A 14,467-nucleotide genomic window follows, 5' to 3' on the forward strand; every position below is an offset into this window, starting at 1 on the left:
TGAGGCAAATTGTGATTTGTGATATTGGGCTTTATAAATAAAATTGATTGATTGATTGATTGAAATGGAGTCTGGTGGGTTTGGTGACAGCACTGTCAGGCCTGTTTCTGGTTCAACAAAAAGGATCTTACTCTTTAATGAAAAGGACAAAAAGGACCTAAAGATCTAAATATCTGGCCACGCCCACTTGATGGCGCTCTGAGGTCCACTGGTTCAGAAAAGCTTCACTAGAGCACCAAATGTGTTTTAATCCGCTGCTGAAAATAGTCCTCAACAAATGCACAGTTTACTCCTGATTGGGTGACATGTTCTAAAATCAGTTTCCAGCTGTTTGAATAAATTACTGAGACTTTATCCAAAATAAAAGTCTGTTAATGAGACCTGATTTTAAAAGATTTAAGTTTTCAGTTGGAGGAAGTGTGTTGGGGCTGAGATCGACTGAGAGGGCAGGGATATGAAGCCATTCAGAGACAGACTGTCACACTGTTGGCTTCTGTCTGTCTTCATGGGATTTGTTTACAAGAAAAAATACAGACTAACACCAGCTTCATCATTTAAGTAGAGAAGAAGCAGAGAAGTAAACACTCTGCAGTAGAGATCAAACTTCACGTGCACAAACATCCATAAAGTCTTACTCCAGAGATGATGCGCTGAGTCTCTCTGACGCGTCTCATCTCAGGTGTGTCCAGGACGAAGGCGGCCTTGCCCTGGACCTGCTTACGGAAGCTGTCAGAGTACAGCACCTGGCGGAGGAGCAGAGGACACACAGTGAGCGGCTGGAATGTCTCTGACCTGAGGACATCAGACAGTAGCCGTTAGCATCCACAGCACAAAGGGCGTGGCACAGAGGCTGAGTGGAGGGACGACACACACAGCTGCTGGGAGGGGTTACAGTACTGGGATTCAGACGGATGAATTAGAAACAAGAATACATCCCAGTCTTCAGTGGGAGGGGCACAGGATGATGTGGAGGAGAGGTTAGCAGTGATGATGTGCACAGACACACCACAGCTGGTGGGATTAAACATTCAAAAAAGAGCGTGACGGGAGAATTAATATCATTAACTATAGAGCCAGGAGACAGGTCGGTTAGGAAGGGGTTAACCAGGGCAGACGCAGAACATTTTCTTCAGTAGAATATGTTCTTGTTGGAGGTCTGAAGGTACCGAGCTAATGTTCTCTTGGTTCCTTTTGACTCGCTCCATCTCTGGGGTAAAGACCACAGGAGTTCCTTTGGCTGAACTGTCTTTATACCACACCTACAGGACAGAAGCACAGGGGCCCCAGAGGGGCCAGTCAGACACTGAAGCACACACAGACCACACACCTATAGGACTGCTTTCATAGACTCACATTAACCTCAGACTCAGAGACAGCAGATACAGACAGAGCAAAGTTCAGGATGGTTCACAGATTAAAGTCCCCCTCCACACACACTTTAAGAGACACTGCTGGGATGAACCTTTAGTCTATAACACGGTCTTCACACAGGAAAAAGGAAACAACGGGGCCTCACTGAGTAATTCTGGATCTAACTTCCATCTCACCAACCACAGCTGCTTGCACTACCTTTCATGTTCCACTTTCTCCAGCGATCGCACAGCGTCACGAGGACATTGCAGCCATTATTTTATACAGACTATGAGTCAGACATCGGCGACTAGCAGATGAATCACAATGGTTATGGTAGTTAGCTTCTTTCTCTTGTTTACGTTGTCTGTTAGCTTGTAGGCTAACTGGCTGAGTCTGACTCTGGTTTAGTGGTTGTGAAACACACATTACTGTAATATCTGCTCTGATAGAGTTTTTTGTAGATAACTGAGGAAAGCTCTGGGTCCTGTCTGCATCCTAAAAACTGCACATTATACCATGTGTGCTCTGAGTACTTTCACTATGCTAATGCTAACTCTGCTCTCTGTGCTGACAAGTCTGCTCTGCACTGCAGGTTTCAGGTGTTGTGTTGAAGTCTGTTCCCCTGTTGATGTGTATTTCAGGTTTCCCCTCCCGTGCTTGTATACTGGGACAAGAACAGAAGTCCAATTAAATGGCCTCGTCCAGCTGGGACTGTAGCTCCACTTCACTGTGACTGGAAACAGACTGAGTGCACAGTTTTCTCATCAGTGACGTACTGATCTGTCTGTCCCAACAAATATTTAAATCTCAGATTTTAGGGTGGAGGGATGTGAAAACACCTTTCTTTAGACAAACTCTGCAGAGACACAGGTCAGTAGAGTCAGGATCAGGGTCAGACATGAACATGAGAAAGACATATGTGACGTGGAGGGGGACTTTGAATAATCTCAGAGAAGGAACTGTTTGAGACATTTTGGAAACAGCGTCTGAGAAATTGGTCCTATAGAGTGACTCATCCTGGCAGCTCCGCTGGAAACAGCCAGGATCACTGTGGAGGAAACAAACACACTCCTACGTTGCAGCAGGACGTTTAGTTTGTCGTTAGCTGTCGAGTGAAAATTAATTCAGCAGCTTGGTGTGAAGAAGCTGAGCTGTGGGTTAGAAAACCAGAGAGGAGGCTGTCACTCAGCTCGAGGGGCGGATGGTTGGAGATTAAAGATGGAGAAAAGAAAAAAAGAAATGATGGCGAGCTGGAGCTCAGGAAACTGCAGTCTGTGCCTTGGATGAAGATGAAGATGAGGGAGAGGTGATGAGGGTGTGAGATGACAGCAGGAGGGGGGGGGGGGGCACACGGGCATGATGGGTATTATTGATGGGCACTACTGTCCACTCTCAACAGTTAGGGAGCACACGTGGTTCGGTTTGGATCCGCTACCGAGCTGATGTGCTTCTGGGTTTGTCTGACCCGCTTCACCTCCGGCAGGTCCGGGATAGCCGTAGCTCGACCCAGAGAGTCCTTGTACTTTATCTGCCCCACAGACAGTTTGAGGAGGAGGAGAAATAAAGAGGTCAGTCAGAGACAGCTGCAGGAGGACAGAGACACAACACTGCACCAAAACTCACAGCAGACATGAAACATGGAGTCAAACACACACACTGTGTTTTATCCTGAGAGATGGAGAAGCAGGTTGTGACGGAGGCTGGTGGGGTTTAGATGACCCTGTTAACTCTGCACAGTGGGTTTGATGTGATCAGTATCAGCTGTGACAGGATCAGGAGAGCTGTTATGTTTGAGGGAGATGAGCGGGGTGGAGGGGACAGGGTGACTCTGTGGAGTACCGTGCTAATGTTTTGCTGATTGCGTTTAACTCTCTCCATCTCGGGGGTCTCTGACACTGACGTGCCTTGTCCCACGTCTGTCTTGTATTGAATCTTTGAATGAGACGACACAGAAAGTCAAATATGGAGGACACACACTCAGAGGAGGATTAGTTTCAGATCTGGGAGGGAAGGAACAAAAAATAATTGAGGGAAATGCTCCTTTAAGGTCTTTTCACACCAAACACCAATAAATCACGTGAATAAATCGCACGTCAGTTATTAGTTAATCCCATCTATCTCTCACAGCCTGCCCACACCTATTCCTATATCGCAGTGTCTTTTTTTCTCTTCAGCTGTTTCATTTTCTGCCGATAAAAACAACCGACCAAAAAAATCAGAACTCAAATCTTCTTGTCTACCTTTGAGTGAAAAGTTTGAACGCAATAAACCGTTAACGAATATTCTCTTTTTTTATTTAGTTTTTTCCCTGGTGTGAAAAGGCCTTTATCTGAGGGGGTAAAATGGAGGGAAATTATGTTTTTATGAAAATGTGAATTCAAAATCACATCGTTAACCAAGGCTGGTAAAAAGGAGTGATCTATGAAACGTAGTTAGGATGAAGGAGGTAGAGGTTTCTAGAGTTTCAGACTAGTAGGAGAGGTCAGAGGGCATTTTATGAAATGACTGTAAGGGGGTCAGATCAGGGTCACTGCAGTCCTTTGTCTCTACCAAGCTGATATTCTTCTGGGTTTCTCGGACCCGCTTCATCTCAGGGAGATCTGGGATGGACGTGCCTTGACCCACAGAGTCCTTGTACTGAATCTGACCGTCGTATAAATAAGTTACAGAGACACAGAGTCAGACAACCGTCGTATAAATAAGTTACAGAGACACAGAGTCAGACAGGGACAGACACAAGGACAGTATGTACTGAGGACACACAGACAGTAACAGCTCATGACATTGTGTTTGAGGGAGATGAAGAGTGAGGAAGAGTTGACTGAGGTAAATGAATGTAGAGCAGGAGGTTGCAGGGTGACTCTGTGGAGTACCGTGCTAATGTTTTGCTGATTGCGTTTAACTCTCTCCATCTCGGGGGTCTCTGACACTGACGTGCCTTGTCCCACGTCTGTCTTGTATTGAATCTTTGAATGAGACGACACAGAAAGTCAAATATGGAGGACACACACTCAGAGGAGGATTAGTTTCAGATCTGGGAGGGAAGGAAATACCAAAAATATCAAAAAATGAAATAAAATACAAAAAACAGGGAAATGCAGACTGATTTTGAGAAAAAAAAATTAAGGGACTGTTTTTTGTAGAAATGTAAATTCAAAATCACGTCATTAACCACGGTTGGTAAAAAGGAGTGATTTATGAGACTTAGAGTGGAGGAGGGGAAACCAGTGCTAAAAACACGGAGGGTCTAGAGTTTCAGACTAGTAGGAGAGGTCAGAGGGCATTTTATGAAATGACTGTAAGGGGGTCAGATCAGGGTCACTGCAGTCCTTTGTCTCTACCAAGCTGATATTCTTCTGGGTTTCTCGGACCCGCTTCATCTCAGGGAGATCTGGGATGGACGTGCCTTGACCCACAGAGTCCTTGTACTGAATCTGACCCATGAGACACAGAGTCAGACAGGGACAGACACAATGACAGTATGTACTGAGGACACACAGACATGTCCACTGATTCATATCACCAACATACAACAGCTGACAGTAACACGTGATGCCAGTGTTCACACAGGTCAGTGACAGTTGGGAGTGTTGGTGATAAATAAGGTTGTGAAATATTCACGCTCTGCTTTAAAATGGATGATACTTGATTTAGTTTATGACTTCAGGGTTTAGATGTGATGAATTATCATGAGAAAGAAAAATCCTACGGAGCCCTCAAAGGAACTGATGGACACGTTCACTATACTGCCAAAAGTATGTAGACACCCAACCACTGCTGTACTGTGCAACGGTTTTCAAACATTTTAAAATCATGGTCTATAATATGAAACTGAAACAGCTCCCACTCTTTCAGCTGCAGATATTTGATCCCATTCAGCCACTAAAGTGTTGGTGAGGTCGGACACTGGTGTTGGGTGATGAGGTCTGGCTCACAGTTGCCAGTTTAGTTAATTGTAAAGGTCTCAGATGGGGTTGAGGTCAGGACTCTGGAAAAACCTTTTCTTTATGGACACGGCTTTGTGCACGGGAACATTCATTGTCATATACTGAATAAAAATATAATTGCAACACTTGTTTTTGCTCCTATTTATCACAGGTTGAATATCTGAGACTGTTTTATGCAACAAGACTTATTTCTCAGAGGATCTTGATGATGATGTTGGATGTGGAGGTCCTCAGCTGGTGTTTTGTACATGATCTGCAGTTGTGATGTTGGTTGGATGTACTGCCAAATTCAGTGAAAAGACATTGGAGTTGTGTTGTGTTGTTGTGAACATTACTGCAGTCAGTATACCAACGACACACTACCTCATAAACCTGTGATACCTTCGGCATTATGTCGTGTGATCAAACATTACTACTCATTGCAGAGTGACCTTTCATTGTGATGATCCCAAGACACACCTGTGTAGTAATGATGCTGTTTAACCAGACACACCTGTCAGGTGGATGGGTTATCTTAGGAAAGAGCTCACTAACATGGATTTTAACACATCTGTGACCAAAATTTGAGATAAAGATAAAGAAGACTTCTGTAAGCACAAAAAGTCTTAGATCTTAAACTTGAGCCTGTGAGCAATGATGGGAGCAAAAAGAGAAGTTTTTGTTTAGTCTAAAGCCCACTGCATGCTGGAGCATTAACTTTTCCTCTGTATGGAAATAAGCTGCTCAGACCAAACAATGAAAAACAGCAATAAACCAAAAGTCCTTGGAAAGGAGTGTCCACATAGTTTTGGCCATGTAGTGTTCTGTGTATTGCAGTAAAGACGAAGTTACATCTCTACCTTTCCACAAGTTAAACTAAAATGTGTGTTGTCTTTGGGGGCTCCGTACAATCCTGTAATTAGTCAGAAAATATTAAACTGAAAGTAAAATAACAAACATGAAATAAATCTGTAAAACGCTGGATTGAAATGGCGATTTGCAGATTATTATTTGAAGAGATGACGTGTGAGGACAGGTCGGGTTATATTCTGAGAACAGGAGGGGATATGGAGGTAAAGCTGGTGGAGGGCAGGGTCACTCTGTGGAGTACCGTGCTAACGTTCCGCTGGTTGCGTTTAACTCTCTCCATCTCAGGCGTCTCCGGTAAAGCTGTTCCTCCTCCCACCTCCTCTTTGTACTGAATCTTTACATGGACGAGGAATGAAAGCAGCAACCAGAGGTTAGCCTGATTTCAGCTCTCTGGTAACCAGGACGTGGTGCTTCATTTAACTTCCAAACTATTTTATCTGCTTTGTGAATACAATCCAACACACACCAACAAAAACACACTGAATGAGACAAACACACACATAAACCAACACACCCACGACATCATGGTTCTGTGAACACATATCTAACAACACACAAGCTCTGCACTAACACACAGACATGTTGCACTATAGAGAAACTGTCAGGGGTTAGTGGCGTGAATTAAAATGCTGCTTATTCTACATGGTTAAAAACTCTGTGTTTGGTCCAAAGAAATTGGGGCTGCATGTCAGGGTGGTTAAAAAATAAAGAGAGGAGTAAGGAAAAGTGTTATTAAGAAATATTAAGAAGAGAAATAATAATATGACGTAGATACCAAGCTGAAATTCTTTGTATTCTCTTTAACACGAAGCATTTCAGGAGTGTCCTTTACAGTAGACACTTTGCCCTTTATGTTTTTAAGGTCAATCTGGTAAAGATTCTACAGGAGAGAAAAACAAAGTGCAGTTAAAATGTTTCACAATGATAAAGAGAAGAAAAGAAACAGAAAACCAGAAACTATGAAAAAGTGTCTCAGTTTCTGCTCAGGATTAGCTCCAAAGCTTTTTCTCTGAATACGACACTGAGCTGACTCAACACGTGACACCAAACACTTTACAGCTGGACTCAGTCCAATAAGAGAACACAGACACAGAGACACACACAGAATCAGCAGCAGACACCAGAGGATCCTCTGACTTCACACTGTACGTCACCATCAGCATCATTTATCATTTCATGACTTACAGTGCTGAAGTTCTTCTGGTTCTCTCGGACTCTCTGCATCTCAGGAGTGTCCAGGACCGGCACATAGTGAGACATTGTCTTCTCTGCCTCCTCCTTGTACTTTTTCTGGTGGACACAAACAGCAGGATGTTTCATTATTAAAACAGATTCACACAATATTTCAAGACTCTTCAGTTCATTGTTTTAGGATTTCCCCAGACATGTGTTAAATGTCCAGTGTGAAGGATTCAGGGGGTGTATGGGCAGAAACAGAACATTCAGAACATTTCTAGGGTTTTCATCAGTGCAAAATCAGCTGAAACTAAGTGTTGTTGTGTTTTCGTTGGCTTAGAATGAGCTGTTTTTATCTATACAGGGAGCAGATCCTCTTCCACAAAACCTGCCATGTCTCTACAGTAGCCCAGAGCGGACAAACAGTTTCCAGAAAGAACCTTTCACCTTTTAACCAAGCGGTAACCTCTGTGGCTGAGAAATGAAGCCAACAGGAAGTGCCAAAAACTGCAGTTCTTCTGATGTCCACTTGAGGCTGACTCCATGAGTGAGTCAGTCCCCACAGACCTCCATGTTCACGTGTAGAAATAAACATGTTTACAGGTCTCTAAAGATTATTTCAACATTCATGACAACAGGGACTGATTTTTTTTTATGCATAATTAAGGGTGTGTCCACTTTGAGCTGACAAGCTGCTACCACAGCGACAGCGTTGGTTAGGTAAAGTAACAGTGGCATCACCCCAGATTAAAAGAGTGTATGCATAGCTGTTGCTATTTCAGTGTGTTTTCAGTTCATGAAAGTTGATTGTAACATTTTGGTCACTTAAAAAAGTCTTGTTCAGTGTTCAGTTATCGGATGTTCATATTTTCTGGTGATGACATTTGTTTGTTTTTTGCTAGCAAAAAATTAGCATTAGCGTTATCACAGTTAATCAGAGCTGTAAATGTACTGTGCTAAACAATCTAGCACCTAACGTTAGGGTTAGCTCTGAATCTGCTCACTTCTGGCTCCAAATATCCAAAATGGCGATGACCATAATGTCCGACTTGAGGCTTTAAAACAGGAGTCCACAAACCAACAGGTGATGTCACGGTGGCTGCATCCATTTTTTATACAGTCTGTGGCTTTATGTCACCTGAAGGCCACCGTAAGGAGGCAGGCAGAGGGGTATTCAGTTGGTTAAAAATCTGCAACCTCACTGCTGGATGCTTCTAAATCCTCCACACTGAAACCTATAACTGAAACCTGTGGAAGGTTTAATCACCTGGCTGACGATGTTCTTCATCTGCTGAGCGTGGATAATGTCTGGGGTGTCGATCACAGTGGTGTAGCTGGCCCTGTCCATCTCAGCGGTCTGCTTGTACTTGGTCTTAAACACAATAAATATATATATCATTCAGCACAGATTCAGACCTGACACAAACACACCAGAGCCAGTCTGTGGATCACTGATAGATTTAAATGGAGACACAGTATGATTCAGACCTGACTGAGGATGTCAGTGGCGTTCCTGGCCCTCATGAAGTCGGGGGTGTCTGTAGCCAATGCCAACATTCCTTTGCCCTTGATCTCCTGCTCCAGTGACTTCTTGTACTCTCTCTGTAAATGTTACAGGTGATCAGGTGTTAAACAAAGCACTGTGCTAATACGACTGTCAGACAACTACAGATAACAGGATTTCTACTTATTCATACTGAGAGGCTGCAAAACCAAAACAACCAAGAGATGGTGAATAAAGACGGTTAGAGGAAATTAGGATTTTATTTTCAAAGGTCATCGGGACAGCAGATTGTGTGGAAAGATGAAACAACACGAGTTAAAGACGGTGTGTTAAAGTATAGTTTCTCTTAAAGTGGAAACAGACAACTCTTCAGCTTTTCCCTCCCTCTTATTTACAAGTGGTATTATTGTTGATGCCCAAAGACAACCGGATCACTTCTTGTTTACCTCTGAGCCTCACAGCTACCAACAGCTCAGCACACACTGTTTTTTTGTTTTCTGAAGTTGCTTTGATTGTTCTGTCATTTTTGCTGCTGAGGATAACAGCTTCAAAGACATTACAGTGATAGTCTTTGGAAAGCCACCGAGGAAAACAAAGCGCTATCCTCTTCCTGTTTTGGTTGATGCACTTCCTTTGTGCTGTAAACACCATTTTCCAGAGCGATCGTAACTGGTGAAACTGAGTCTTAAAGTGAAACTGAGTCTTAAGAGAGGCTTGAAGGAAACCAATCTAAACTCCAATGATGTCATTATTCCACCACTACACTGTGTGGTTAACATTCACTTCATAACGAGTTATCGTCTATTTCCACTTTCATTTTTCATTATTTCAGTTTATGTAAAAACCCGTAAATTTCTTCACAGTGTTTCGTCTTCGTTCCAAAAATCAACCTCCCCCAGAGCACATTTTAACAAAAACAGTGAGCTCACTTAAAATGATGTAAAGTCTTGACTTCTTGTGCACAGCCTTGATGCTTTGTTGACCACCAGGGTCGAGCAGATCTAAAATTAAGTGATGTCTGGTTAGGCCCCGGCCACTTCCTGTTTAAACCCCGCCCATTCCAGGTATGGATACAGGTACAGATAATTGAGTTGGTTGAAAGGATGCAGATAAAATAATGACGTACTGGCTCATCCTTATTTCCTACAGCACTAAGCACTTCTGTTATTCTTCCTGTGTGCAGGTGGGCTGCAGCTACGTCTGCTGTGAAATCAGTAACTATAAACTAAAGTCAAAGATAAAATCCTGAATAAAAACAGAGTGTTGCATGTTTCATATTAAACCTCAACACAATGTGCTTTCAGTACATCTGAGGTTGATCTCTGGAACATTTATCGGACATTACAAGAAGACGAGTGTGAGAGGAACCCGTGGGAACTCAAACAGGTGAAGGAGAAGGTTTTAACTTGTAAGAACATTTCATAAGAATCAAAGAAAGGAGGGTGCTGAAAGATTAGTGATGTCATGAAGCAAGGACCAAAGTCACACCCAGCAGTCGCCCTTTTAGTGTGATGATGAAGCTCAGTTAGGGGAGAGGATTCAGCAGATGGTGCACCACAGCAGGATTGTGGGAAGGCACTCAGTTGAGAGCGTGATGGTGTTTCCATCACTTCTCAGTCAGCCGTACCTCACACAGGATTTGAGTGGCATTCCTTGCTCTCAAAAGCTCCGGAGTTTCCTCCAGTACAGTTAGCCCTTTACCCTTCACTCCCTCCTCTAGATCCCTCCTGTACTCTTTCTACAGGACGGAAAAAGAACAGAGAGAGCTGCAAGAAGGGCACACAGGCAGGCCAGGCCAAGGCGTTCAGACAGACAGACAGACAGACAGACAGACAGTACACCTGTGGGCTCAAAGTCACCAACACTACCAGGATAACAGCCTAAGACACTTTGACAGATTCAGGGTTTACATGTATTATACCAACATCTGTTACAGTTTCACAGAGGGAGGACGTGTTGGTGACTTCGGCAAGAATCCTGATAAAAGACATGTCAAACACATTTTATCAGATACAGTGAAAACAAAACACATCACCAGAACATTTCATCATTTCACCTCATTGACTGGCATGACTGCATGCACACACACTGTTGAACATGAAGCTGTTAGTCAGCTCCTGAGTGTTAAAACTATGAGTCCAAGATGCCACAAATACAAACCATCCTAACTACTGAACTAGAAGCTCTGCGAACAGAGAAGGGAAATATATGAGCGTTGCATTTCAGCAAGTCCTCCGACCCAGACGACCTCACAGGTCATTGTTTCTACCCTCTAACAGAGCGCTGCAGCAACAAGTCCTAAAACCTGGAGTTAGCATTTTAGCATGGCATGTTCCCTCGTTTTGAAGTCAATGTGTGTTCTGAACGGGATTTTGGTGAGTTGTCTGAAATAAAGTCTGTGGTTCACACAAGCTGAAGAGACATTCATGTTTTGTTCTGCGACATAAATAAGTCAATAAATAACCCACTGTGAATTCAGAAGCTTTTATGTGTCTAGAAAAAGACAGCTGCTAACAACTGGCTAAATGAGCAGGCTGTTCTCGTGCACTGTTTGTATGTGTACCTAAGAAAAGTAACACACCAGACTTTGTGCATAACTTATGCAATCATGAGTTTGTTTATAACCTACGTAATTGAGAAGGCTGTGATCACATGACCAATGCAATGACAGGAGTACAGAAGGAAGTAGGATAAAGATTATTATTATTATAGCAGGTTGTGGTGGTGGATGGTCAATCAAACACAGGACTTTCCTCCAGAAGAAAAGTGTTTGTGTGAAACCAAGTGAACTTTGAGTTATTTTAAGGTACGTCATCACCATGTTTCCTTTACTAAACCTAACCTACTTAACTTTATAATAAATATGTAACGTGACAGTGAGCAGGAGCACAAGAGACTCCACCAGTCAAGCGGCTAGCTTCTGGTTTAGCGCTCCGCTAACTTGATTGGGAATAAACTGATTTAATTGTGTGGCTCTCATGTGGCATCTCTTGTGGCATCACGTGACGGACTCGTAGGTTGTTAATACACAGTTTGGCACTTCCTGTGGACCTGACTTGGAATTTGTCGCTGTTTATACGAGATCATCTGACTTCCTCCTTTGCTCCCGTCATAATATCTGCTGCCACTGGAGGCTGCCGCCGATCGATACATGTAGATATGGGTTGTAACAAGCTGCTGTACAGATGACCTGTGTGGTCGTTGTTTTTGGGGGGAGGACAGTTTGTTGTATTATTCAGAGTTAAGGGCGGTGAAGTGAATCATGCAGACAAACTAAAACTTAACTGCTCAGGTGGACCTATGAGGAGTCAGGGAGGAGGGAAGCACTCGTGGGATTAAAATCAGAGGTAGTGAAGACGAGGAGGGGCCATGGTTGGGATACAGTCTTAGTATGATTATAAAGAATAGGTGAGGTAAACAGGGGAGGTCGTCAGGGATTTAAAAAGAGTCCTTTAGTTACCTCACTGACTATTCTGGTGGCGTTTCTGACATGTATCATGGCGGGCGTGACCTCCAAGCCTGAGAGGTTCTTGCCCTTCATGTGCTCCTCAAAGTCCTTCTTATAGTCTTTCTATTGGCCGCAAAGATAAAGACAGAGCTCAGATAACCACATGCAGGCAGCGCTGCTTCACAATGCAGGTACCTCATTACCTCATTCACACCAGCGTCATCATAACGACACCAGTCCCCGTATGTACAGTCTGAGAATGTGAGGTCTTGTGCGTGTTCATGAGTGTGTTTGTGGAGTGTGGGAGTTTAAACTCTGATGTTTGGAGACTGGAGTTTAATGATGATCGTCAGAATAAATGTTTTAAATATCTATAATCCAGGCTCCATAGAGATGTTCAGATTATACTTTACCTTTGTCACCTCTGCAGGGTTGGAGTCAGATCAGCAGTCTGAACATATACTCAGGATCAAGGAGCAAAAATACACCAGGCCTAAGTTTACTGTGAACACATTTTACACTGCCTTCTCCCAGTTTATTCTCCCAGTCCAGCCAGTAAAGAGCAGACAATAAAAGGGACACACAGTGATCATTTCCTGTGAGCCTGTTTACTCCAATATGTGTCTCAGGTCTTCTGATCACAAGTGGTCAGCTCTTAGTACGAGTGGCACAGTGTGATCTGATCACTCAAACCTTCTCCGTAAACATAGGCACACTCTCCTCTCCCCCAGCTACTCTCTCCTGCGGAGTCCCACAAGTTTCAGTCCTAGGTCCCATTCTGTTTTCTCCATCTACATGCTTTCCCTCGGTCAAATCATTCAAAAATATGACATCTCTTTCCACTGCTATGCTGATGACACCCAGCTCTATCTTCCCCTCAAACCAAATGACCAATCCAAACTCACCAATCTTCAACTGTATCAATGAAATAAGTCCTGGATGGCAGTAAAGTTCCTTCAACTAAATGAAGCTAAATCCGAAATTGTTCTCTTTGGCCCCTCTGACAACATCAACCTCATATCCAACAGTCTTGGCAACCTGTCCACTCTTATCAAACCTCACGTCAAAAACCTCGGTGTCATTTTCGATTCTTTGACTACTGAGTTGACCTGTTTATCAAACTGGAGTCAGTTTGATAAACAGGTCAACTCAGTAGTCAAAGCCAGTTTTTTTGCAACTTTACACCATCGCAAAAATCAAACCATTCCTCAGTTTCAAGGACCTAGAAAAAGTCATCCATGCTTTCATTTCCACCCACTTGGACTACTGCAACTCTCTTTACGCTGGAATTAATCAGTCATCTCTCTCCCGTTTACAACTAGTACAAAACACTGCCGCTAGACCTTTGACAGGTACCCCTGTCCTAGCCTCTCTCCACTGGCTGCCAGTGCAGCACCGTATTGATTTTAGACTTCTTTTATTCACATACAAAGCCCTGAATGGAGTGGCTCCTTCCTACATGACAGAACTTTTAACCCCATACTCCACCTCCAGACCCCTCAGGTCGGCTAACCTAGGGCTTTTAACTGTTCCACACACTTATTTTACACTCAGGGGTGACCGTGCCTTTGTGGTCGCAGCGCCCAGACTCTGGAACAACATCCCCCTCTCTGTCAGACTTGCCCCCTCCATCGACTCTTTTAAATCAAGGCTAAAAACGTTCCTGTTTACTAAAGCTTTAGAGTCCTGCTGATGTTGCCTATGTGTTTATTTGTGCCTTGATCTATGTTGGTTGCTGTTTTTGTTCTGTTTATTATTTCACTTCACTTGTATCTCTTTTATTCATTTTTAACTGAACAGCACTTTGGTCAACTTGGGTTGTTTTTGACTTGACTTGACTTGACATGTGTTGACGTGGTCTGACCATGTATCTTCTGTTGTGTAAACACTAATATGTCCTGATGCGTCATCAAAGCAGGACGTGGTGGTTGTTTTGGTGACTTACTCTGTAACTTGCTCATTTAATGACGAGTTGGACGAAGCGCTTTGTGACCATCCGCCATTTTGCCATATGGGCAATGGCGTGCTGAATTCTGCTGACAGCGATATCTCCAGCTCTACTGACACAGCTTTTTACTTTATTTATCTATATTCAATAATCATACAAGAATACAAAACATGAGGAACACATTTTGTACCTGGAGAAGGACAAGAAGAGAAAGGGGGAAGTGTATATCTAAATAAAAAAGA

The 14,467-nt window shown here is 43.3% G+C and overlaps 1 protein-coding gene across 35 annotated transcripts in view; it reads right to left on the reverse strand.

Moving 5' to 3' along the window:
- neb (nebulin) overlaps positions 1–14,467 on the reverse strand; it is a 90,850-nt gene that overhangs the window by 6,077 nt on the left and 70,306 nt on the right. For 27 of the 35 annotated variants that reach the window (XM_050049322.1, XM_050049329.1, XM_050049321.1 and 24 more), the window contains 9 exons: positions 12,290–12,400; positions 10,457–10,567; positions 8,814–8,927; positions 8,593–8,697; positions 7,335–7,439; positions 6,925–7,029; positions 2,789–2,881; positions 1,167–1,259; positions 636–743 (listed from right to left, as the gene is read on the reverse strand). In XM_050049322.1, the coding sequence (XP_049905279.1) occupies positions 636–743; positions 1,167–1,259; positions 2,789–2,881; positions 6,925–7,029; positions 7,335–7,439; positions 8,593–8,697; positions 8,814–8,927; positions 10,457–10,567; positions 12,290–12,400 (945 nt within the window). Of the gene's footprint in view, positions 1–635; positions 744–1,166; positions 1,260–2,788; positions 2,882–3,192; positions 3,286–3,903; positions 3,997–4,175; positions 4,320–4,694; positions 4,788–6,390; positions 6,484–6,924; positions 7,030–7,334; positions 7,440–8,592; positions 8,698–8,813; positions 8,928–10,456; positions 10,568–12,289; positions 12,401–14,467 lie in introns of all 35 variants that reach the window. The other 8 variants (XM_050049307.1, XM_050049304.1, XM_050049335.1 and 5 more) reach the window with 7 other exon arrangements.

The sequence above is a fragment of the Epinephelus moara genome, chromosome 7 (assembly GCF_006386435.1).
Source record: "Epinephelus moara isolate mb chromosome 7, YSFRI_EMoa_1.0, whole genome shotgun sequence".
Taxonomy (NCBI): domain Eukaryota; kingdom Metazoa; phylum Chordata; class Actinopteri; order Perciformes; family Serranidae; genus Epinephelus; species Epinephelus moara.